This window comes from Stegostoma tigrinum, chromosome 47 (assembly GCF_030684315.1).
Source record: "Stegostoma tigrinum isolate sSteTig4 chromosome 47, sSteTig4.hap1, whole genome shotgun sequence".
NCBI lineage: Eukaryota > Metazoa > Chordata > Chondrichthyes > Orectolobiformes > Stegostomatidae > Stegostoma > Stegostoma tigrinum.
The window spans coordinates 4,866,151-4,891,900 of record NC_081400.1 but is presented as its reverse complement, the minus strand read 5'-3'; the positions used below and the strand labels follow the sequence as shown (position 1 = coordinate 4,891,900).

Below are 25,750 nucleotides of genomic sequence, written 5' to 3'. Positions count from 1 at the left end.
AATCCTAATCCAATTCCTAATCCCAACCCAAATTTGAACCCTAACCCAGACCCTGATACTAACCCTGACCCATTTAACCCCTAACCCAAACTCTAAACCATCGCTAACACTAACCCTACCCCAACCCTTACCTAAATCTAACCCCTAACCCTGCAGTGTGTGCTGAGAGGGTGGAGGAAGTGGGTAACTGAACAGTGACCGATTTACACGTTTTGGTTACAGTTGGAACCTGCACTTACCGAAAACTGAACACAACATGGACTCCAATCTGTGAGGAAACAGCCTGGGCACCAAACAGCAGGTAGTGTAATATCAGAGGGTCAGCGCTGAGGGAGCGGGCGCTGTTGGAGGGTCAGCGCTGAGGGAGCGGGCGCTGTCGGAGGGTCAGTGCTGAGGGAGCGGGCGCTGTCGGAGGGTCAGTGCTGAGGGAGCGGGCGCTGTCGGAGGGTCAGCGCTGAGGGAGCGGGCGCTGTCGGAGGGTCAGCGCTGAGGGAGCGGGCGCTGTCGGAGGGTCAGCGCTGAGGGAGCGGGCGCTGTCGGAGGGTCAGTGCTGAGGGAGCGGGCGCTGTCGGAGGGTCAGTGCTGAGGGAGTGGGAGCTGTCGGAAGGTCAGCGCTGAGGGAGAGGGCACTGTCGAAGGGTCAGTGCTGAGGGAGCGGGCGCTGTTAAAGTTGCCATCTTTTAGAGTGAGCCTTTAAACTGTGGCCACTTTGACTGTGTGTATGAGCGACCCTGAGCTGCGATTGGGCGCCTGGGTGAAGGTAGGCTCAGGGAGTTGGTGTGGTGGTGGTGGGGGTGTGAGGCGGGGTGGGGTGGCAGCATATGGCTGGATTGCTGCCTGTGGGAGCTTGCTGTGCGCATTAGGGCAGGGCCGGTCCTTTCGAAAGCTAGCTGAGGACTGGGCCTGAAACGTTCCAGGAGCAGCTGAGGACAGGCGCTAACACAACGCAGGGTGTCTCCATCTCGGAAGGAAGACGCTGATCGATAAGAAAGGCCATCACCCAGACCTGCCCTCCCACCCAGTAACAGGTTTCTGGCTTTGATAAAGCCTTTGCAATGGTGCTCTCTGCCAAGCTCTCTTTTCCGGAATCTTCTGGAGTTTTCTACCCAGGATAACGCATCCAACTCCATGTTAGCAATCCCCACCCCCGACCCTCAAAAGCCCCCCCCAGTTCCATGTCATGACGGTGCAAGCAGAGTGGCCATTTGGCCCATCTGCACAGTGCTAGCCCCCACAACCTGGCAGGGTGGGCCGTTCGCGCACCCCCCTGCCCCACCTGAACCTGGGCCTATCCCTTTGCTGGCGACGCTCGGTCTGACCATAGGAGTTACGGCACAGGCCAGGGGCGACAGCTGGAAGCGCACGGGGATGGTCGCTCTGTGCGAACTGCCACCAACAGCAACTTACCCATGTCACACCAGGCTCGGGGCCTTACTCCTGTTGGCTCAGGGCCTTACTCCTGTTGGCTCCCCTGCAAAATAAACAAGGAGGTGTCAGGGGGAGTGGCGTGAGGCTGGGGCAGGGCTGGGAAAGGGGGAGAGTGACAGAGTGGTAGAGAGAGTGATAGAAAGAGCAAGTGATAGAGTGATAGAGAGAGTGTGATAGAGCGAGTGATAGAAATAGAAAGAGTGAGTGACAGAGAAAGAGAGTGATAGAGAGAGAGAGGGAATGATAGAGAGAAAGTGAGTGCTAGAGAGAGAGTGGTAGAGACAGTGATAGAAGGAGCGAGTAATAGAGAGAGGGAGACTGATAGAGAGGGGGAGTGATAGAGAGGGTAATAGAGAAAGAAAGTGACAGAGTGGGAGTGAGAGAGAGAGAAAGTGTGATAGAGAATAGAGAGAGTGAGCGATAGAGAGAAAAACAGTGATAGAGAGAGAGTGGGAAAGTGATAGAGAGAGTGATAGAGAGAGAAAATGTGATAAAGAGTGATAGAGAGAAAGAGTGACAGAAATAGTGAGTGATAGAGTGAGTAGGTGATAGAGAGAGAGTGATAGACAGAGAGAGAGAGTGATAGAGAATAGAGAGTGAGTGATAGAGAAAGTGAGTGATAGAGAGACAGAGTGATAGAAAGAAGGAGGGTGACAGAGAGGGAAAGAAAGTGGTAGAGAGAGGGAGAGAGTGATAGAGAGAGAGTGTGATAGAGAGAAAGAGTGATAGAGAGTGAGTGTGATAGAGAGAGAAAGAGAGTGACAACCTGATAGTGAGAGAGATACAAATAGAGAGCGAGAAAGAGAGTGAGAGAGAGATAGCCTGATAGCGAGAGGAAGAGAATGATAGAGATACAGTGACTAAGACAGAGCTAATGCAGAGGTTAACAGAGTGAGAACAGAGCAAAACAGAGAGTGTTGGAGGGGGAGAACAAGCCAGTGCAATGGAATAACACTGAGAGACAGTGTGATAGAGACACAGAGAGCAAACATGTCAACTCACAAGGCAGCACGGACAGACTGGTCGAGACAAACAGGGAGAGACCGAGTCAATAAGCATGCACACACTCACACGCACACACTCACACGCACACACTCACACGCACACACAGTCTGATTGATCAAAGTACACTCTCCAAGAGAAGCTGAGCCGTTGCAACACAGCGTTTTGGCACGCAAGGTTTCCCTGCACACGATTAAAGTCAGCGCAAACAGTTTTAACTCTTTGCAGGTCCCTGCTGAGGCTCCAGGCAACATGAAGGACCAGCTCCTCACTGTTGGCCAGTAGAACAGAGACTCAGCGTTACCGCAGGAAACACCTCCATCCCACAACCCCCGGGTGCTCGAGCTGGCCGGCCCTACACTCTCGGGACGCCCCCTGCTCCGGTGAGGCTGGGGTGGGGTAACACACAGCAGGAAGCTCGTGCCACCAACGGTTGAGCTGCGTCATCAGTATTTCGAACATCAATGTTGTTTGCAGGGACCTGGCCCCTTCCCACCTTCAAATGGGAACGGTTTCCGTCCTGGAGACAACATTGGCGGCGCAGGAAGAGGCGCAGACCCAGGAGGCAGCCCAGCCAATAAAGCATACTGCGTCCTCCTAACTGGGGAGGGGAGGGGACAGGAGGCTATAGAATGCAAGAGCAGGGAGCTGAGGCGGATTCTGTATCAAACAACGGTCCAGCTTTGTCAGATAATGTTGAGGCAGGCCTGGCCTTCCAGGGAAACTTGCATAGGGATTACGGCAGTGGGGAGGAGGGGATTGGAGGATACCAAAGTAATCTGAGCACTTGGAGAGCCAGCACCAAAGTGATGGACTGAATGGTAACCTTCAATGTGGAACTACTGCTGAGGCTGGAGAGTTGAGTGCCTTTCCCCGGGGTGATGCTGAGTTCAGGGTGAACTCTATCAGACTGATTGAACAGGGAAACTTCCCAAGAATCTTTTTTCTTTCTCTGAGCAAGCTGTGTCTGCCAAGCCATCAGAGAGAACCAAGGTTGCCTGATGCTGACTTTGCCGCAAATGCCAGAACATCAGAGTAACAGTCTCCAGAATGTTCTGTAATTTGGAGGCAAAACCGCTGGATACAATCCCTATGATGTGGTAGCAGGTCATTCAGCCCATCAAGTCCACATTGCTCCTCTGAAGATTATCCCACCCAGACTCATAACCCCAACTCTTTCCTTGTAACCCTGCATTTCCCATGGCCAACCCACCCTAACCCACACATCCCTGGGCACTATGAGACAATTTAGCACGGCTAACCCACCCTAACCCGCACATCCCTGGGCACTACGGGACAATTTAGCACGGCCAACCCACCCTAACCCACACATCCCTGGGCACTATGAGACAATTTAGCACGGCCAGTCCATCCTAACCCGCACATCCCTGGGCACTACGGGACAATTTAGCACGGCCAACCCACCCTAACCCACACATCCTTGGGCACTACGGGACAATTTAGCACGGCCAACCCACCCTAACCCGCACATCCCTGGGCACTACGGGACAATTTAGCACGGCCAATCCACCCTAACCCACACATACCTGGGCTCTACGGGACAATTTAGCACGGCCAACCCACCCTAACCCGCACATCCCTGGGCACTAGAAGGCAATTTAGCACGGCCAACCCACCCTAACCTGCACATCCCTGGGCACTACGGGACAATTTAGCACGGCCAATCCACCCTAACCCGCACATCCCTGGGCACTACGGGACAATTTAGCATGGCCAATCCACCCTAACCCACACATACCTGGGCTCTACGGGACAATTTAGCACGGCCAATCCACCCTAACCCGCACATCCCTGGGCACTACGGGACAATTTAGCACGGCCAATCCACCCTAACCCACACATCCCTGGGCACTATGGGACAATTTAACACGGCCAATCCACCCTAACCCGCACATCCCTGGGCACTACGGGACAATTTAACACGGCCAATCCACCCTAACCTGCACATCTGTGGACTGTGGGAGGAAACTGGAGCACTCGGTGGAAACCCACGCAGACACGGCGAGAATGTGCAAACTCCACACAGACAGTGGCCTGAGGTTGGGATCGAACCCGGGTCCCTGGCACTGTGAGTCAGTGGTACTAACCGCTGAGCCGCCCACTGTTGGGCCAGCAAGCCCGTGTATGACTGTTTCTGAAACTGGGTCCATTAGATAGCTCGACACCGCATTATGAAAGCTTGGCAGGACACCAGACTGCTCAGAGAAACAGCGGGCAGCTTAGCCACAGATCCCAGAAGGCTGGCAGGGACAGGGTAGTTCAGCAGGTAAATGGATCACGTGCTGTTATCATTCATGGAGGGAGTTATACGAGCAGGAAGCTGGTGCTGGAGATGTACAGGCCTGGAATCCCTGGCGTTGGAAAAATGTTGCTAAACGTGAAAGGGTTCAGAAAAGATTTACAACGATGTTGGAGGATTTGAGCTACAGGGAGGTCCTGGGGCTGTTTTCCTTGCAGTGTTGGAGGTGATCTTAACGAGGTTTATAACATCAGAAGGGGCACTGATAGGGGTCTTTCCCCCCAGGGGTAGGGGGATTCCAAAACTAGAGGGACATAGGTTTAAGGTGAGAGGGAAAGGGACCTGAGCGGCAACTTTTTCACACAGAGGGTGGTGCGGGTATGGAAGGAGCTGCCAGAGGAAGTGGGTGGGGCTGGTACAGTTACAGCATTTAAAAGGCATCAGGATGGGGACATGTGATAATGGAAACTGCAGATGCTGGAGAATCCGAGATAACAAAGTGTGGGGCTGGATGAACACAGCAGGCCCAGCAGCATCTCAGGAGCACAAAAGCTGATGTTTCGGGCCTAGACCCTTCATCAGAGAGGGGGATGGGGTGAGGGAACTGGAATAAATAGGGAGAGAGGGGGAGGCGGACCGAAGATGGAGAGAAAAGAAGATAGGTGGAGAGGAGAGTATAGGTGGGGAGGTAGGGAGGGGATAGGTCAGTCCAGGGAAGACGGACAGGTCAAGGAGGTGGGATGAGGTTAGTAGGTGTGAGATGGAGGTGCGGCTTGAGGTGGGAGGAAGGGTTGGGTGAGAGGAAGAACAGGTTAGGGAGGCAGAGACAGGCTGGACTGGTTTTGGGATGCAGTGGGTGGAGGGGATGAGCTGGGCTGGTTTTGGGATGCAGTGGGGGGAGGGGAAGAACTGGGCGGGTTTTGGGATGCAGTGGGTGGAGGGGAAGAGCTGGGCTGGTTTTGGGATGCAGTGGGGGGAGGGGAAGAGCTGGGCTGGGTTTGGGATGCGGTGGGGGGAGGGGAGATTTTGAAGCTGGTGAAGTCCACATTGATACCATTAGGCTGCAGGGTTCCCAAGCGGAATATGAGTTGCTGTTCCTGCAACCTTCGGGTGGCATCATTGTGGCAGTGCAGGAGGCCCATGATGGACATGTCATCTAAAGAATGGGAGGGGGAGTGGAAATGGTTTGCGACTGGGAGGTGCAGTTGTTTATTGCGAACTGAGCGGAGGATGGGAACATGGATAGGAAGGGTTTAGAGGGATTGGGGCCGATTGCTGGCACATGGGGCTGGATTAGTTTAAGATATCTGGGTCAGTGCAGATGAGCTGGGCTGAAGGACCCGTTTCCGTGCTGCACAGCTCCAAGACAGAGGTGAGGGTGTTTATTGGCTATCTCGCTTCTGTCTTCACATAAATTTGTGTATTCACAGTCGTTTGAAAGTGTTGGATTGTGAACTCGATTTGGACTGGTTCGGATAAACGTCCGCAGGGAATCTCAGTGAGGGCCTGGAGCCAGCTTGTTCGAAGTTTGGGGGTTGTAGCCTTGATCGCCGAGCCGGTCGGTGTGGTTGTAAATATTTCGCCACCCTGCTGGGTAACATCGCCAGCGTGCCCCCTCCAGTGAAGCATTGGCGTTCTGTTGCAGCTTAAGTGCCCTGGTCTGACGGAAAGTGTGGCTTCACAAAGTCTGCGATTTAGGACGGACGAGGTTAAAACAAGGGCCCAATCTCACAATAACCAAGTACGAAATCGGCCTGTACAGGTTTGTTACGAATATAAATGTAACCCACGAACCAACATTATGAGATGAAACTGAACATTTTTACCGTGAGGAGCTGCAGGACGCTCAGGGAGACTTTCATTTGTATTATGGCCCAGCGCAAAACTTACTCAAAATGTAAGCAGATAATTTAGATCCTAAACTTTTCTTAGTAGAATACGAGTTTAATTCGCATCTAATGATGAAATAAAGGTAAATTGCACAGCTTACCTCGAAAAATTGTCAGGGTGAGGGGTTTTGAGGTTGTGAGCGCAGGGTGGCCATCCTTCCCCACGTCGCCGTCGCCGAGTACTGTACCTCTCGCAGAAAGTGCTTCACGCCAAACAGAAATGATCGCGCCACGCTGGCGTGGAGACTCCTTCCCGCAAAACGGTCACGTGACCCCACCCCCACTCCCGGCAACCGATGGCACCTCCGTTATACCTAACCGCGAGTTCGTCATTTTAGAAACAGCACCAACCCCCCCACCCCAAAATGGTCAGTGCGTTACGGCCAACGTGTGTCGATGGAATGCGTCTTGTAGCAGAACACAGTGTACGCATTAGGCGTTGCAATCTGCCCGTCTCAAGCCCAGGGCACACTTTATTCGTCCATGCTAATTAAAACACAGATGAAAGAAAGAGGGAAGTGGAGTAACAACACTATTGGAAAACTAATCGATTAGTTAGCTGCTAAACAGTGACAGTGCCAACATGGTAACGCCCTTAGCAGAGGCAAATTCAGTAGAACAGATTCTGTCATGTGCAATTCTAGCAGCAGGAAGTATTTTGTTGTGACGAAGAGAAAGAGAGAGAGGAATAAAAGCTTCTACATTCAGTTGCAAGCAGGAACAGAAAGCTCAAGTTAAAAATCCTGGATCCACAGGAGCTTGGCCCCACCCATTCAGGATGCTTCTATTGTTCCAACCCTACAATCATCAAGGCCTCACATTATTGGGTCTGAGCAGACAAATCAGGACCTCTGTCTCAACCTCCCTTTATTTAAAAAAAGCACAAATTATGGTAAGACTGGGATAGATAGGTTCTTGATTGTCGAGGGGATCAAGGGTTATGGGGAGGAAGCAGGAGAATGGGGCTGACGAACTTATCAGCCATGATTGAATGGCGGAGCAGACTCGATGGACCGAATGGCCCAATTTCTGCTCCTGTGTCTTATGGTCTTATAATCCCTGCAGTGTGGACAACAGGCCATTCAGCCCAGCGAGTAGACAACAAGCCCCCGAAGAGTGGGCTGCGCCCTCAGAGAGCAGAGTCGACAGACTGAACGGCCACCATTGGCATTTTGAAGTGTGTCTTCACCAGGAGGGTGAGGATAACCGAAGAGTGCAAACTAAATAACTGCCAGAAGGCCGAGAGGCAATAGCAAGGAAGGGGAATTGTAAGGATTGTGGAACAGGGTCACACTGACCTTCAGAGAATAAACGATCATTGTTTTGCAACGTATTCGAAAGAACAGCTAAGAAAATTGATAAGACAAGGGTAAGAAAGACATTATGACCCGCAAAAACTTAAGTAAACTTCTTTTAATGACTTGATTGTTCTATAAAAGGATTGAATTTCATTCCCATCAGTTAGATTTGAAGGAGCAAAATAAAAAGGATTTTAAATGACAACAATAAAGTTAATCTCGTCATGAAATGTCTGTTTTAAACCATCTTCATAGCGTGCAAATTGAACACACTATAAATGACAGCCGTTAGACAGAAAGGCTGTGTTTTTATGGGCTTCTAAACTCAAGCTACGGAGAGCAGCTGCGCTCGGAATTGGCAGCTTTGTTGCGGAGCCACTGCGTTCAGTTAAACTGTGTATAACTTCCCCAAAGATCCTCAGGCAGCACCTTCCAAACCCACCACCACTTCTATCTAGAAGGACAAGGGCAGCAGATACCCCTTCGAATTCCCCTCCAAGACGACAGGTCGAAAATACATCGGCCGTTCCTTCAGGGTCAAAATCCCGGAATTCCCTCCATGAGGAGCGCTGGGGGTCAACTCCTGGCACGTGGACTGCAGCGATTCAAGAAGGCAGCTCACCCCTTCCTTCTTAAGGGGGCAACTAGGGACGGGGTGAGACATGCTGGGCCAAACTGGCGATGACCACATCCCACAAACGAATAAATAAATCTTTTTAAGTAAATTTGTGTTGGAGTTGATGTCACAAACATTACAACGATTTGGCAGAGATTACATCCTTTTTCATCTTGTGTGCCACGCAGGAGAGAATTTCAAATGTCATTCGCAACGATCAAGTCAGAACAACAGCAGGCTAAAGTCTGCAAACAGATGCAGCAGCGAGAATTGGAATATAATCAATAGGACAGGATCATCATAGAATCGCTACAGAGTGCAAGCAAGCCATTCGGCCCAATGGAGTGAACACTGAACTTCCGTTCAGCATCCCACCCAGAACCACCTCTGACATATCCCAGTAACCCTGCATTTCCCACAGCCAACCCACCCTAACCCGCACATCCCTGGGTACTACGGGACAATTTAGCACAGCCAACCCACCCTAACCCACACATCCCTGGGCACTGCGGGACAATTTAGCACGGCCAACCCACCCTAACCCGCACATCCCTGGGCACTACGGGACAATTTAGCACGGCCAATCCACCCCAACCCGCACATCGCTGGGCACTACGGGACAATTTAGCACGGCCAATCCACCCTAACCCGCACATCCCTGGGCACTACGGGACAATTTAGCACGGCCAATGCACCCTAACCCACACATCCCTGGGCACTACGGGACAATTTAGCACGGCCAATCCACCCTCACCCGCACATCCCTGGGCACTAAGGGACAATTTAGCACGGCCAATCCACCCTAACCCGCACATCCCTGGGCACTACGGGACAATTTAGCACGGCCAATGCACCCTAACCCACACATCCCTGGGCACTACGGGACAATTTAGCACGGCCAATCCACCCTAACCCGCACATCCCTGGGCACTACGGGACAATTTAGCACGGCCAATCCACCCTAACCCGCACATCCCTGGGCACTACGGGACAATTTAGCACGGCCAATGCACCCTAACCCACACATCCCTGGGCACTACGGGACAATTTAGCACGGCCAATCCACCCTAACCCGCACATCCCTGGGCACTACGGGACAATTTAGCACGGCCAATCCACCCTAACCCGCACATCCCTGGGCACTACGGGACAATTTAGCACGGCCAATCCACCCTAACCCGCACATCCCTGGGCACTACAGGACAATTTAGCACCGCCAATCCACCCTAACCCACACATCCCTGGGCACTACGGGGCAATTTAACACGGCCAATCCACCCTAACCCGCACATCCCTGGGCACTACGGGACAATTTAGCACGGCCAATCCACCCTAACCCACACATCCCTGGGCACTATGGGACAATTTAGCACGGCCAATCCACCCTCACCCGCACATCCCTGGGCACTACGGGGCATTTTAGCACGGCCAATCCACCCTAACCCGCACATCCCTGGGCACTACAGGACAATTTAGCATGGCCAAACCACCCTAACCCACACATCCCTGGGCACTGCGGGACAATTTAGCACAGCCAATCCACCCTAACCCGCACATCCCTCGGCACTACAGGACAATTTAGCACGGCCAAACCACCCCAACCCACACATCCCTGGGCACTGCGGGACAATTTAGCACAGCCAATCCACCCTAACCCACACATCCCTGGGCACTACGGGACAATTTATCACGGCCAATCCACCCTAACCCGCACATCCCTGGGCACTACAGGACAATTTAGCACGGCCAATCCACCCTCACCCGCACATCCCTGGGCACTACGGGACAATTTAGCACGGCCAATCCACCCTAACCCACACACCCCTGGGCACTTCGGGGCAATTTAGCATGGCCAACCCACCCTAACCCACACACCCCTGGGCACTTCGGGGCAATTTAGCACGGCCAATCCACCCTAACCCGCACATCCCTGGGCACTACGGGGCAATTTAGCACGGCCAATCCACCCTAACCCACACACCCCTGGGCACTTCGGGGCAATTTAGCACGGCCAACCCACTCTAACCCACACACCCCTGGGCACTACAGGACAATTTAGCACGGCCAATCCACCCTAACCCGCACATCCCCGGGCACTACGGGACAATTTAGCACGGCCAATCCACCCTAACCCGCACATCCCTGGGCACTACGGGACAATTTAGCACGGCCAACCCACCCTAACCCACACACCCCTTGGCACTTCGGGGCAATTTAGCACGGCCAATCCACCCTAACCCGCACATCCCTGGGCACTACGGGACAATTTAGCACGGCCAGTCCACCCTAACCCGCACATCCCTGGGTACAACGGGACAATTTAGCACGGCCAATCCACCCTAACCCGCACATCCCTGGGCACTACGGGACAATTTAGCACGGCCAATGCACCCTAAACCACACATCCCTGGGCACTATGGGACAATTTAGCACGGCCAATCCACCCCAACCCGCACATCCCTGGGCACTATGGGACAATTTAGCACGGCCAATGCACCCTAAACCACACATCCCTGGGCACTACGGGACAATTGAGCACGGCCAATCCACCCTCACCCGCACATCCCTGGGCACTAGGGGACAATTTAGCACGGCCAATCCACCCTAACCCGCACATCCCTGGGCACTACGGGACAATTTAGCACGGCCAATCCACCCTAACCCGCACATCCCTGGGCACTACAGGACAATTTAGCACCGCCAATCCACCCTAACCCACACATCCCTGGGCACTACGGGGCAATTTAACACGGCCAATCCACCCTAACCCGCACATCCCTGGGCACTACGGGACAATTTAGCACGGCCAATCCACCCTAACCCACACATCCCTGGGCACTATGGGACAATTTAGCACGGCCAATCCACCCTCACCCGCACATCCCTGGGCACTACGGGGCAATTTAGCACGGCCTATCCACCCTAACCCGCACATCCCTGGGCACTACAGGACAATTTAGCACGGCCAATCCACCCTAACCCGCACATCCCTGGGCACTATGGGGCAATTTAGCACGGCCAATCCACCCTAACCCACACATCCCTGGGCACTACGGGGCAATTTAGCACGGCCAATCCACCCTAACCCGCACATCCCTGGGCACTACAGGACAATTTAGCACGGCCAATCCACCCTAACCCGCACATCCCTGGGCACTACGGGGCAATTTAGCCCGGCCAAACCACCCTAACCCACACATCCCTGGGCACTGCGGGACAATTTAGCACGGCCAATCCACCCTAACCCTCACATCCCTGGGCACTGCGGGACAATTTAGCACAGCCAAACCACCCTAACCCACACATCCCTGGGCACTGCGGGACAATTTAGCACAGCCAATCCACCCTAACCCACACATCCCTGGGCACTACGGGACAATTTATCACGGCCAATCCACCCTAACCCGCACATCCCTGGGCACTACAGGACAATTTAGCACGGCCAATCCACCCTCACCCGCACATCCCTGGGCACTACGGGACAATTTAGCATGGCCAATCCACCCTAACCCACACACCCCTGGGCACTTCGGGGCAATTTAGCATGGCCAACCCAGCCTAACCCACACACCCCTGGGCACTTCGGGGCAATTTAGCACGGCCAATCCACCCTAACCCACACACCCCTGGGCACTACAGGACAATTTAGCACGGCCAATCCACCCTAACCCGCACATCCCCGGGCACTACGGGACAATTTAGCACGGCCAGTCCACCCTAACCCGCACATCCCTGGGCACTACGGGACAATTTAGCACGGCCAATCCCACCCTAACCCACACACCCCTTGGCACTTCGGGACAATTTAGCACGGCCAATCCACCCTAACCCGCACATCCCCGGGCACTACGGGACAATTTAGCACGGCCAGTCCACCCTAACCCGCACATCCCCGGGCACTACGGGACAATTTAGCACGGCCAGTCCACCCTAACCCGCACATCCCCGGGCACTACGGGACAATTTAGCACGGCCAACCCACCCTAACCCGCACATCCCTGGGTACAACGGGACAATTTAGCACGGCCAATCCCACCCTAACCCACACACCCCTTGGCACTTCGGGGCAATTTAGCACGGCCAATCCACCCTACCCCGCACATCCCTGGGCACTACGGGACAATTTAGCACGGCCAGTCCACCCTAACCCGCACATCCCTGGGTACAACGGGACAATTTAGCACGGCCAATCCACCCTAACCCGCACATCCCTGGGTACAACGGGACAATTTAGCACAGCCAATCCACCCTAACCCACACATCCCTGGGCACTACGGGACAATTTAGCACGGCCAATCCACCCTAACCCGCACATCCCTGGGCACGACGGGACAATTTAGCACGGCCAATCCACCCTAACCCACACATCCCTGGGCACTACGGGACAATTTAGCACGGCCAATCCACCCTAACCCGCACATCCCTGGGCACTACGGGACAATTTAGCACGGCCAATCCACCCTAACCCGCACATCCCTGGGCACTACGGGACAATTTAGCACGGCCAATCCACCCTAACCCGCACATCCCTGGCCACTACGGGACAATTTAGCACGGCCAATCCACCCTAACCCGCACATCCCTGGCCACTACGGGACAATTTACCACAGCCAATCCACCCTAACCCGCACATCCCTGGGCACTACGGGACAATTTAGCACGGCCAGTCCACCCTAACCCGCACATCCGTGGGCACTACGGGACAATTTAGCACGGCCAATCTACCCTAACCCACACATACCTGGGCTCTACGGGACAATTTAGCACGGCCAATCCACCCTAACCCGCACATCCCTGGGCACTACGGGACAATTTAGCACGGCCAATCCACCCTAACCCACACATACCTGGGCTCTACGGGACAATTTAGCACGGCCAATCCACCCTAACCTGCACATCCCTGGGCACTACGGGACAATTTAGCACGGCCAATCCACCCTAACCCACACATCCCTGGGCACTACGGGGCAATTTAACACGGCCAATCCACCCTAACCTGCACATCTGTGGACTGTGGGAGGAAACTGGAGCACTCGGTGGAAACCCACGCAGACACGGCGAGAATGTGCAAACTCCACACAGACAGTGGCCTGAGGTTGGGATCGAACCCGGGTCCCTGGCACTGTGAGTCAGTGGTACTAACCGCTGAGCCGCCCACTGTTGGGCCAGCAAGCCCGTGTATGACTGTTTCTGAAACTGGGTCCATTAGATAGCTCGACACAGCATTATGAAAGCTTGGCAGGACACCAGACTGCTCAGAGAAACAGCGGGCAGCTTAGCCACAGATCCCAGAAGGCTGGCAGGGACAGGGTAGTTCAGCAGGTAAATGGATCACGTGCTGTTATCATTCATGGAGGGAGTTATACGAGCAGGAAGCTGGTGCTGGAGATGTACAGGCCTGGAATCCCTGGCGTTGGAAAAATGTTGCTAAACGTGAAAGGGTTCAGAAAAGATTTACAACGATGTTGGAGGATTTGAGCTACAGGGAGGTCCTGGGGCTGTTTTCCTTGCAGTGTTGGAGGTGATCTTAACGAGGTTTATAACATCAGAAGGGGCACTGATAGGGGTCTTTCCCCCCAGGGGTAGGGGGATTCCAAAACTAGAGGGACATAGGTTTAAGGTGAGAGGGAAAGGGACCTGAGCGGCAACTTTTTCACACAGAGGGTGGTGCGGGTATGGAACGAGCTGCCAGAGGAAGTGGGTGGGGCTGGTACAGTTACAGCATTTAAAAGGCATCAGGATGGGGACATGTGATAATGGGAACTGCAGATGCTGGAGACTCCGAGATAAAGTGTGGGGCTGGATGAACACAGCAGGCCCAGCAGCATCTCAGGAGCACAAAAGCTGACGTTTCAGGCCTAGACCCTTCATCAGAGAGGGGGATGGGGTGAGGGTTCTGGAATAAATAGGGAGAGAGGGGGAGGCGGACCGAAGATGGAGAGAAAAGAAGATAGGTGGAGAGGAGAGTATAGGTGGGGAGGTAGGGAGGGGATAGGTCAGTCCAGGGAAGATGGACAGGTCAAGGAGGTGGGATGAGGTTAGTAGGTGGGAGATGGAGGTGAGGCTTGAGGTGGGAGGAAGGGTTGGGTGAAAGGAAGAACAGGTTAGGGAGGCAGAGACAGGTTGGACTGGTTTTGGGATGCAGTGGGTGGAGGGGATGAGCTGGGCTGGTTTGGGGATGCAGTGGGGGGAGGGGAAGAACTGGGCGGGTTTTGGGATGCAGTGGGGGAAGGGGAAGAGCTGGGCTGGTTTTGGGATGCAGTGGGGGGAGGGGAAGAGCTGGGTTTGTTCAGGGATGCGGTGGGGGAAGGGGAGATTTTGAAACTGGTGAAGTCCACATTGATACCATTGGGCTGCAGGGTTCCCAAGCGGAATATGAGTTGCTGTTCCTGCAACCTTCAGGGGGCATCATTGTGGCACTGCAGGAGGCCCAGGATGGACATGTCGTCTGAGGAATGGGAAGGGGAGTTAAAATGGTTCGTGACTGGGGGTGCAGTTGTTTATTGCGAACCGAGTGGAGGATGGGAACATGGATAGGAAGGGTTTAGAGGGATTGGGGCCGATTGCTGGCACATGGGGCTGGATTAGTTTAAGATATCTGGGTCAGTGCAGATGAGCTGGGCTGAAGGACCTGTTTCCGTGCTGTACAGCTCCAAGACAGAGGTGAGGGTGTTTATTGGCTATCTCGCTTCTGTCTTCACATAAATTTGTGTATTCACAGTCGTTTGAAAGTGTTGGATTGTGAACTCGATTTGGACTGGTTCGGATAAACGTCCGCAGGGAATCTCAGTGAGGGCCTGGAGCCAGCTTGTTCGAAGTTTGGGGGTTGTAGCCTTGATCGCCGAGCCGGTCGGTGTGGTTGTAAATATTTCGCCACCCTGCTGGGTAACATCGCCAGCGTGCCCCCTCCAGTGAAGCATTGGCGTTCTGTTGCAGCTTAAGTGCCCTGGTCTGACGGAAAGTGTGGCTTCACAAAGTCTGCGATTTAGGACGGACGAGGTTAAAACAAGGGCCCAATCTCACAATAACCAAGTACGAAATCGGCCTGTACAGGTTTGTTACGAATATAAATGTAACCCACGAACCAACATTATGAGATGAAACTGAACATTTTTACCGTGAGGAGCTGCAGGACGCTCAGGGAGACTTTCATTTGTATTATGGCCCAGCGCAAAACTTACTCAAAATGTAAGCAGATAATTTAGATCCTAAACTTTTCTTAGTAGAATACGAGTTTAATTCGCATCTAATGATGAAATAAAGGTAAATTGCACAGCTTACCTCGAAAAATTGTCAGGGTGAGGGGTTTTGAGGTTGTGAGCGCAGGGTGGCCATCCTTCCCCACGTCGCCGTCGCCGAGTACTGTACCTCTCGCAGAAAGTGCTTCACGCCAAACAGAAATGATCGCGCCACGCTGGCGTGGAGACTCCTTCCCGCAAAACGGTCACGTGACCCCACCCCCACTCCCGGCAACCGATGGCACCTCCGTTATACCTAACCGCGAGTTCGTCATTTTAGAAACAGCACCAACCCCCCCACCCCAAAATGGTCAGTGCGTTACGGCCAACGTGTGTCGATGGAATGCGTCTTGTAGCAGAACACAGTGTACGCATTAGGCGTTGCAATCTGCCCGTCTCAAGCCCAGGGCACACTTTATTCGTCCATGCTAATTAAAACACAGATGAAAGAAAGAGGGAAGTGGAGTAACAACACTATTGGAAAACTAATCGATTAGTTAGCTGCTAAACAGTGACAGTGCCAACATGGTAACGCCCTTAGCAGAGGCAAATTCAGTAGAACAGATTCTGTCATGTGCAATTCTAGCAGCAGGAAGTATTTTGTTGTGACGAAGAGAAAGAGAGAGAGGAATAAAAGCTTCTACATTCAGTTGCAAGCAGGAACAGAAAGCTCAAGTTAAAAATCCTGGATCCACAGGAGCTTGGCCCCACCCATTCAGGATGCTTCTATTGTTCCAACCCTACAATCATCAAGGCCTCACATTATTGGGTCTGAGCAGACAAATCAGGACCTCTGTCTCAACCTCCCTTTATTTAAAAAAAGCACAAATTATGGTAAGACTGGGATAGATAGGTTCTTGATTGTCGAGGGGATCAAGGGTTATGGGGAGGAAGCAGGAGAATGGGGCTGACGAACTTATCAGCCATGATTGAATGGCGGAGCAGACTCGATGGACCGAATGGCCCAATTTCTGCTCCTGTGTCTTATGGTCTTATAATCCCTGCAGTGTGGACAACAGGCCATTCAGCCCAGCGAGTAGACAACAAGCCCCCGAAGAGTGGGCTGCGCCCTCAGAGAGCAGAGTCGACAGACTGAACGGCCACCATTGGCATTTTGAAGTGTGTCTTCACCAGGAGGGTGAGGATAACCGAAGAGTGCAAACTAAATAACTGCCAGAAGGCCGAGAGGCAATAGCAAGGAAGGGGAATTGTAAGGATTGTGGAACAGGGTCACACTGACCTTCAGAGAATAAACGATCATTGTTTTGCAACGTATTCGAAAGAACAGCTAAGAAAATTGATAAGACAAGGGTAAGAAAGACATTATGACCCGCAAAAACTTAAGTAAACTTCTTTTAATGACTTGATTGTTCTATAAAAGGATTGAATTTCATTCCCATCAGTTAGATTTGAAGGAGCAAAATAAAAAGGATTTTAAATGACAACAATAAAGTTAATCTCGTCATGAAATGTCTGTTTTAAACCATCTTCATAGCGTGCAAATTGAACACACTATAAATGACAGCCGTTAGACAGAAAGGCTGTGTTTTTATGGGCTTCTAAACTCAAGCTACGGAGAGCAGCTGCGCTCGGAATTGGCAGCTTTGTTGCGGAGCCACTGCGTTCAGTTAAACTGTGTATAACTTCCCCAAAGATCCTCAGGCAGCACCTTCCAAACCCACCACCACTTCTATCTAGAAGGACAAGGGCAGCAGATACCCCTTCGAATTCCCCTCCAAGACGACAGGTCGAAAATACATCGGCCGTTCCTTCAGGGTCAAAATCCCGGAATTCCCTCCATGAGGAGCGCTGGGGGTCAACTCCTGGCACGTGGACTGCAGCGATTCAAGAAGGCAGCTCACCCCTTCCTTCTTAAGGGGGCAACTAGGGACGGGGTGAGACATGCTGGGCCAAACTGGCGATGACCACATCCCACAAACGAATAAATAAATCTTTTTAAGTAAATTTGTGTTGGAGTTGATGTCACAAACATTACAACGATTTGGCAGAGATTACATCCTTTTTCATCTTGTGTGCCACGCAGGAGAGAATTTCAAATGTCATTCGCAACGATCAAGTCAGAACAACAGCAGGCTAAAGTCTGCAAACAGATGCAGCAGCGAGAATTGGAATATAATCAATAGGACAGGATCATCATAGAATCGCTACAGAGTGCAAGCAAGCCATTCGGCCCAATGGAGTGAACACTGAACTTCCGTTCAGCATCCCACCCAGAACCACCTCTGACATATCCCAGTAACCCTGCATTTCACACTGCCAACCCACCCTAACCCGCACATCCCTGGGTACTACGGGACAATTTAGCACAGCCAACCCACCCTAACCCGCACATCCCTGGGCACTATGGGACAATTTAGCACGGCCAATCCCACCATAACCCGCACATCCCTGGGTACTACGGGACAATTTAGCACGGCAAATCCACCCTAACCCGCACATCCCTGGGCACTACGGGACAATTTAGCACGGCCAACCCACCCTAACCCACACATCCCTGGGCACTAGGGGACAATTTAGCACGGCCAATCCACCCTAACCCACACATCCCTGGGCACTACGGGACAATTTAGCACGGCCAATCCACCCTACCCCGCACATCCCTGGGCACTACGGGACAATTTAGCACGGCCAACCCACCCTAACCCACACATCCCTGGGCACTACGGGACAATTTATCACGGCCAATCCACCCTAACCTGCACATCCCTGGGCACTATGGGACAATTTATCACGGACAACCCACCCTAACCCGCACATCCCTGGGCACTACGGGGAAATTTAGCACGGCTAGCCCACCCTAACCCGCACATCCCTGGGCACTTCGGGGCAATTTAGCACGGGCAGCCCACCCTAACCCGCACATCCCTGGGCACTACGGGGCAATTTAGCATGGCCAATCCACCCTAACCCGCACATCCCTGGGCACTACGGGACAATTTAGCACGGCCAATCCACCCTAACCCACACATCTTTGGACTGTGGCAGGAAACCGGAGCACCCGGAGGAAACCCACGCAGACACGGGGAGAATGCGCAAACTCCACACAGACAGTCGCCCGAGGGTGGAATTGAACCCAGGTCCGAGAGGCAGCGGTGCTAACCGCTGAGGGACTGTTCAGTCCCATACAAGATGAATTGTCAGAGCCCACGGTGATAGCAAACACCACAAGGTGATAGAGTTGAGTGTGATGCAGGAGCAGAGGATGAGATGTGTATGTCAGCAAACTCTGAGATCAATGTGAAACAACTCCACAGAGGCAGTATCCCATCACTGCGCGACCATTTATTTACACATGGAGAGTCCTTAACACTGATCCAGCTCCCTCAGAGCCAGATCTCAGAGTGAACAGAACCCCTGACCCTCCTGTTTATATCTGTCATCCAGGGCTCCCTGATCGGACCAGGTTACCAGCCCCAGTCAGAGAACTCATATTCCATCAGGCGCACCCAGCTGACCTTCTTCCAAATGTTGCTTGGAGACACAATATGTACAAAGATCCTGTACTTTATCAGCAGGGGCAAGGTCTTCTACGCTGCCTTGGTGAGGAGGTCAGAATAACGGTTTGTGTTGCTGAACACGAGACTCAGGCTAAAGACAGTCGTGGAACTGTACAGTGCAGAAACAGACCCTTCAGTTCATGCTGACCCAGACATCCTAAATTAATCCAGTCCCATTTCCCAGCACTCGGCCCCTCTCCCTCTAACCCCTTCCTATCCTTGTCCCCATCCCGATGCCTTTTAAATGCTGTGACTGTACCAGCCCCCACCCACTTCCTCGTTCCATACACGCACCACCCTCTGTGTGAAAAAGTTACCCCTCAGGTTCCTTTCCCCTCTCACCTTAAACCTATGCCCCTCTAGTTTTGGACTCCCCCTACCCCTGGGGGGAAAAGACCTTGTCTATCCCCCCTACCCATGCCCCTCATGGGTTTATAAACCGCTATAAGGTCCCCCCCTCAGCCTCCGACGCTCCGGGGAAAACAGCCCCAGCCTCTCCCTGTAGCTCAAACCCTCCAGCATCCCTGTAAATCTTTCCTGACACTTTCACAACATCCTTCCTGTAGCAGGGAGACCAGGAATTGAACGCAGTATTCCCAAAGTGGCCCTAAACAATGTCCTGTACAGCCCCAACATGGCCCACCCAACTCCCTCTACTCAATGCACTGACCCATAAAGGCGAGTGTACCGAACACCTTCCTCACCGCCCTGTCTACCTGCAACTCCACTTTCAGGGAGCTCTGTACCTGCCCCCCACCCAAGGTCTCTCTGCTCAGCGACACACTCCCAGGACCTCAACGTTTAGTGTATATTTAAAATCCCTCTCCAGCTGTGTAGATAGGTGGTTGGCAGAGATTGGATGGGCTGAAGGGTTGGTTCTGCACTGTATGATGTGCTCTGACTGCAAGTAAGTTCAGATATGGTACAAACAGTAGAGGGAACCCCAAAGACAACTCAGGATAAGCAAGAGGCTGCTGTAAAATGTGAGGAAGCCAGCTCCACCCCTGATGAATGTTTCAGAACTACTAGGTGATGAGAAAGGAGTCACGAAGCAGGATCCAATTTGGGGGAGCTCGAAATTGGTTGGGGAAAGAATTTCCGTTCTTGGAAATTGTGCGTTCTGTTTTTGTTTTGATTCGAAAAGAAGTTGCACAAGTCCAACTCATGCGCAAAAAATAATCAGATTAAACTTTACAAAGCAAAGTTTGGAGAAACTGGCCAGGTCTGTGGTGAGAGAGGAGAGATGCAGTTAATGCTTCGGGCCTGCCATGACTTCTTCAGAAACTGACTGAACTATTCTGCAACACTCCTCTCTCTCTCATTCCACAGATGTCACCAATTTATCCAACAACTTGATTTTGTTTCAGATTTGCAGCATCCGTTGAGCATATTATTGATAAGGCCTGGCTTGGTCACACATCTGACAGAGCGCAGCTTCTGCATGGAGACAGAAAAAAGACTGCAAACACAAGGGATGGGATGGAATGGACACACACTGTGGGTGGTTCTTACAGAGAAAATACAACTGTTATGAGACAGTAGAAACCAAATTCTGAACCTGAACTGAATTTTAGCACTCAGTTCCAAATGATTTGCAGTTTGTTTCGAAAGGATGAAGCATCACTCTGTAACTTTTCAAAGCAGCGGAAAATAAACTCTCATCTCCCAGTTTCTGGATTTGGAATATCCGATTTGGATTCCAATTTGTGACAATCTTTCATTGCGGTCTTCCGAGGCACAGAGATCGAGAACAGGACACGCCGAAAACAGACCTCGGAGTAAGAAGGACTGCAGCATCGCCTGCAGTGAGGAAGCAGGCCATTCAGCCCATCGACACTCTGAAGAACATCCCAACCAGCAACCCAGCCTTTCCCACAGCCAATCCACCCTAACCCGCACATCCCTGGACACTACGGGGCAATTTAGAACGGCCAATCCCCCCTAACCCTCACATCCCTGGGCACTACGGGGCAATATAGCACGGCCAATCCACCCTAACCCGCACATCCCTGGGCACTACGGGGCAATATAGCACGGCCAATCCCCCCTAACCCTCACATCCCTGGGCACTACGGGGCAATATAGCACGGCCAATCCACCCTAACCCGCACATCCCTGGGCACTGCGGGACAATTTAGCACGGCCAATCCCCCCTAACCCTCACATCCCTGGGCACTACGGGGCAATATAGCACGGCCAATCCACCCTAACCCGCACATCCCTGGGCACTGCGGGACAATTTAGCACGGCCAACCCACCCTAACCCGCACATCCCTGGGCACTACGGGGCAATTTAGCACGGCCAATCCACCCTAACCCGCACGTCCCTGGGCACAAGGGGACAATTTAGCACGGCCAATCCACCCTAACCCGCACATCCCTGGGCACAAGGGGACAATTTAGCACGGCCAATCCACCCTAACCCGCACATCCCTGGGCACTACGGGACAATTTAGCACGGCCAATCCACCCTAACCCGCACATCCCTGGGCACTACGGGACAATTTAGCACGGCCAATCCACCCTAACCCGCACATCCCTGGGCACTACGGGACAATTTAGCACGGCCAACCCACCCTAACCCGCACATCCCTGGGCACTACGGGGCAATTTAGCACGGCCAATCCACCCTAACCCGCACATCCCTGGGCACAAGGTGACAATTTAGCACAGCCAATCCACCCTAACCCACACATCCCTGGGCACTACGGGGCAATTTAGCACGGCCAATCCACCCTAACCCGCACATCCCTGGGCACAAGGTGACAATTTAGCACGGCCAATCCACCCTAACCCGCACATCCCTGGGCACAAGGTGACAATTTAGCACGGCCAATCCACCCTAACCCGCACATCCCTGGGCACTACGCGACAATTTAGCACGGCCAATCCACCCTAACCCGCACATCCCTGGGCACTGCGGGACAATTTAGCACGGCCAACCCACCCTAACCCGCACATCCCTGGGCACTACGGGGCAATTTAGCACGGCCAATCCACCCTAACCCGCACGTCCCTGGGCACAAGGGGACAATTTAGCACGGCCAATCCACCCTAACCCGCACATCCCTGGCCACTACGGGACAATTTAGCACGGCCAATCCACCCTAACCCGCACATCCCTGGGCACAAGGGGACAATTTAGCACGGCCAATCCACCCTAACCCGCACATCCCTGGGCACTACGGGACAATTTAGCACGGCCAATCCACCCTAACCCGCACATCCCTGGGCACAAGGTGACAATTTAGCACGGCCAATCCACCCTAACCCGTACATCCCTGGGCACTACGGGACAATTTAGCACGGCCAACCCACCCTAACCCGCACATAGAGCATAGAGCATAGAACCTCACAGCACAGTACAGGCCCTTCGGCCCTCGATGTTGTGCCGACCTGTCATACCAATCTGGACTGTGGCAGGAAACCCGAGCCGACACGGGGAGAACGTGCAAACTTCACATGGAAAGTTGCCCGAGGGTGTGATCGATCCCGGGTCCTTGGTGCTGTGAGGCTGCAGCGCTAACCGCTGAGCCACCATGCCACCCAATATTCCGCCAGAGATTTTCACTCAAGAGACAACAACACGGGAGGTCTGTCAGGTGGAGGGGACGTTAATATGAATCCATAACAGAGTTTCATTGAACGTTTTAGAAATGATGTGAGGCTCACTCTGCGGTTGGATTTGTCGGTTGGTTCGTTCACCGAGCTGACTGGTTTTCCTGGCTAACATTTCATCTCTGTTTTTAGTGGACCGGTCTGTCGCCGTGGGTAGTTCTGTTTCTGCTCGCTCGTGGTCTGTCGATGGGGGTCTATTTTCACAGCTTTGCTTATCGTATCAGTTTTTGAAAACCAGGAATCCTTGTGCTTGTGGCAGAGATGGTAGGAACGGCCGATGCTGGAGAATCTGAGATAACACGGCGTGGAGTTGGATGAACACGGCGGGGCCGAGCCGCAGAGGAGCAGGAAAGTTTGACATTTCGGGCCGGTTTGTGCTCCTGAGATGCTGCTTGGCCTGCTGTGTTCATCCAGCCTCACATTTTATTATCTTGGATTCTCCAGCATCTGCAGTTCCCATCATCTCTCGCAAGTTGATGTTCTCATGGGTTCTGGTGGGGAGTTTCCTGCCTGTCTGTCCTATGCGGTGTTTCCCGTGGTTGCTGCTGGCTATTTTATGTATCCAACTTGTCCTGATCGTTGCGGGGTCTTTGAGAGTAGCTGGTGAAGCGTTCGTAGGAGTCAGTTCTGGTAAGTCTCCGATTCTCAGGTAGGGTGGCTAGTGTGTCACGTGTGCGTCATCTTCCTGCTTCTGTTTGCCAGGTTTTGGTGGGCGAAGCTGTTGACAAATCCAGTGTTTACAAAGCCCCTGTATGGGTGTTCCTCTTCGCTTCTGCGTGGGTTGTTACAGTGAGTTATTGCTCATTTCAAGCACAGTCCCGACACAGCTCGAGCCCCCCCCACCCCCCGTCTCCTACCTACTAACCTCATCCCGCCCTCTTGACCTGTCTGTCCTCCCTGGACTGACCTATCCCCTCCCTAACTCCCCACCTACACTCACCTTCACTGGCTCCATCCCTGCCTCTTTAACTTGTCTGTCTCCTCTCCACCTATCCATCTTCTACCCACCTCCCTCTCTCTTATTTCAGAATCCCTGTCCCCACCCCCCCCCCCCCCCCCTCTCTGATGAAGGGTCTAGGCCCGAAACGTCAACCTTCCTGCTCCTGAGATGCTGCTTGGCCTGCTGTGTTCATCCAGCTCCACACCTTGTTATCTCGGATTCTCCAGCATCTGCAGTTCCCATTATCTCTTGACACAGCTCTGTTTGCGGACGCAGAGGTCGTTGCTGCTGCCATTTAATCCAATGCCTTTAGCCACTTCTCGATATCACACGGGTGAAGCAAAGTCCAGTATCTGTAAGGCTGATGACCTCAGCAGGAGCTGAGAGAGATCATCCACCTGGCACTTCTTGCCATTGATGCTTGCAAATGCCCAGCCTTTTGGTCTAATGTGCTGGGGGTCATGTGTTAATGCAGATACGCACGTTTTATAGTGTGTTCTACTCCATTCGGTTGCTCACTTCTCCCACCTCTACTTACAACTGAATTCAGCAAGACTGCAGTGTTTCAATCTGAACCAATGTTACATGATCACTCGGCACTGTCGTACGCTACTCCTGCCGTTTGGCATTCAAGTGGGATGTTCTGAAGCTCGAGGGGGTTCAGGGATGTCGGAAGGTTTGAGCTACAGGGAGAGGCTGGGGCTGGTTTCCCCCGGAGCGTCGGAGGCTGAGGGGGGGGACCTAACAGAGATTTATAAAAGCATGAGGGGCATGGGTGGGGAGGGAGGGGGGGGCGGAGGGTCAATGCTTTTTCCTGGAGTGAAGGCATAGATTTAAGGTGAGAGGGGAAAGGGACCTGAGGGGCAACTTTTTCACACAGAGGGTGGTGCGTGTGTGGAAGGAGCTGCCAGAGGAAGTGGGTAGGGGCTGGTACAGTTACAGCATTTAAAGGGCATTGGGATGGGGACATGGATAGGAAGGGGTTAGAGGGATAGGGGCCGAGTGCTGGCAAATGGGGCTGGATTAATTTAGGATGTCTGGGTCGGGATCGGCATGGACAAGTTGGACCGAAGGGCCAGTTTCCGTGCTGTATATCCCTACAGCTCTAGGGTTTGTTGCGCGCAATTCCCATTTGTTCACTCGTTCCATCACTGCGTCTAGAAACGGGGTGTGTTCGTCTCTGTGAGTGTGAGTGTGTGTCGCTGTCCGAGTGAGTGTGTGTGCCTGTGTGCGCGTGTCTGTGTGTGTGTTTGTGTGCGCCTGTGTGTGTGCATGCGTGCAAGAGTGTGCATGCGAGAGTGTGCGTCTGCGAGTGAGTGTGTGTGTCTGTGAGTGAGTGTGTCTGTGAGCGTGCGTGCGTGCCCGTGCCTGTGTGCTCCAATAATTTGTTCACATATCTGGCGATTGAAGACGAAGTGCATGGTAGGTCTAGACATTTCAGCGTATTGTGCCTGCTGCTGGTTTCACTGCTTTCGGAGGGTCTAGTAAAGTGGCCAGTGTATGCTTTGAGAGCGTCACATCGATAGGAAGTGCGTCACGTCAAAGGGGGCTATCATTGCCTCGTTTTGTCGGGCTTCTTCTTGATGTTATTCGGGAATTCCAGAGCAGAGCGTATGGTCAATGCATGGGCGAGACCGTAGCTCCCTGGCCAGCCTGTGCGCGTCAGTGAGACTGGCAGGGAAACTGGGTGAGTTTGGGGGGCGGGGTGTTGTTTGAACCATTTGCCTGGCAAATAAACAGCAGCGAGGAGACACTGTACACCCTTAGTTGGAGACACCAGAACTGACTACAAGAATCCCACAGCCTCTTGGAGTAAGGGTAGCGCACAACTGCCGCACTGAGCCAGCGACCCCAGACCCGCAATGAGCTGGACAGACGCGTGAGAGTAAAATGCCATGCAGCAACAGTGAGGAACGCCACACGGGCAGGACATGTGCCACCAG

At 53.0% G+C, this 25,750-nt stretch overlaps 1 protein-coding gene across 6 annotated transcripts in view; it reads right to left on the bottom strand.

Moving 5' to 3' along the window:
- selenbp1 (selenium binding protein 1) overlaps positions 1-2,801 on the bottom strand; it is a 30,244-nt gene extending 27,443 nt beyond the window's left edge. The window contains exons 1-2 of one of the 6 annotated variants that reach the window (XM_059643021.1): positions 2,703-2,801; positions 1,408-1,471 (exon numbers count right to left, since the gene is read on the bottom strand). In XM_059643021.1, coding sequence (XP_059499004.1) covers positions 1,408-1,411 — 4 coding nt within the window. In that variant the 5' untranslated portion in view covers positions 1,412-1,471; positions 2,703-2,801. Of the gene's footprint in view, positions 1-1,407; positions 1,472-2,430; positions 2,594-2,649; positions 2,668-2,702 lie in introns of those variants that run through there. The other 5 variants (XM_059643017.1, XM_059643019.1, XM_059643020.1 and 2 more) reach the window with 5 other exon arrangements.
- Between the last annotated feature and the right edge of the window lie 22,949 nt (positions 2,802-25,750).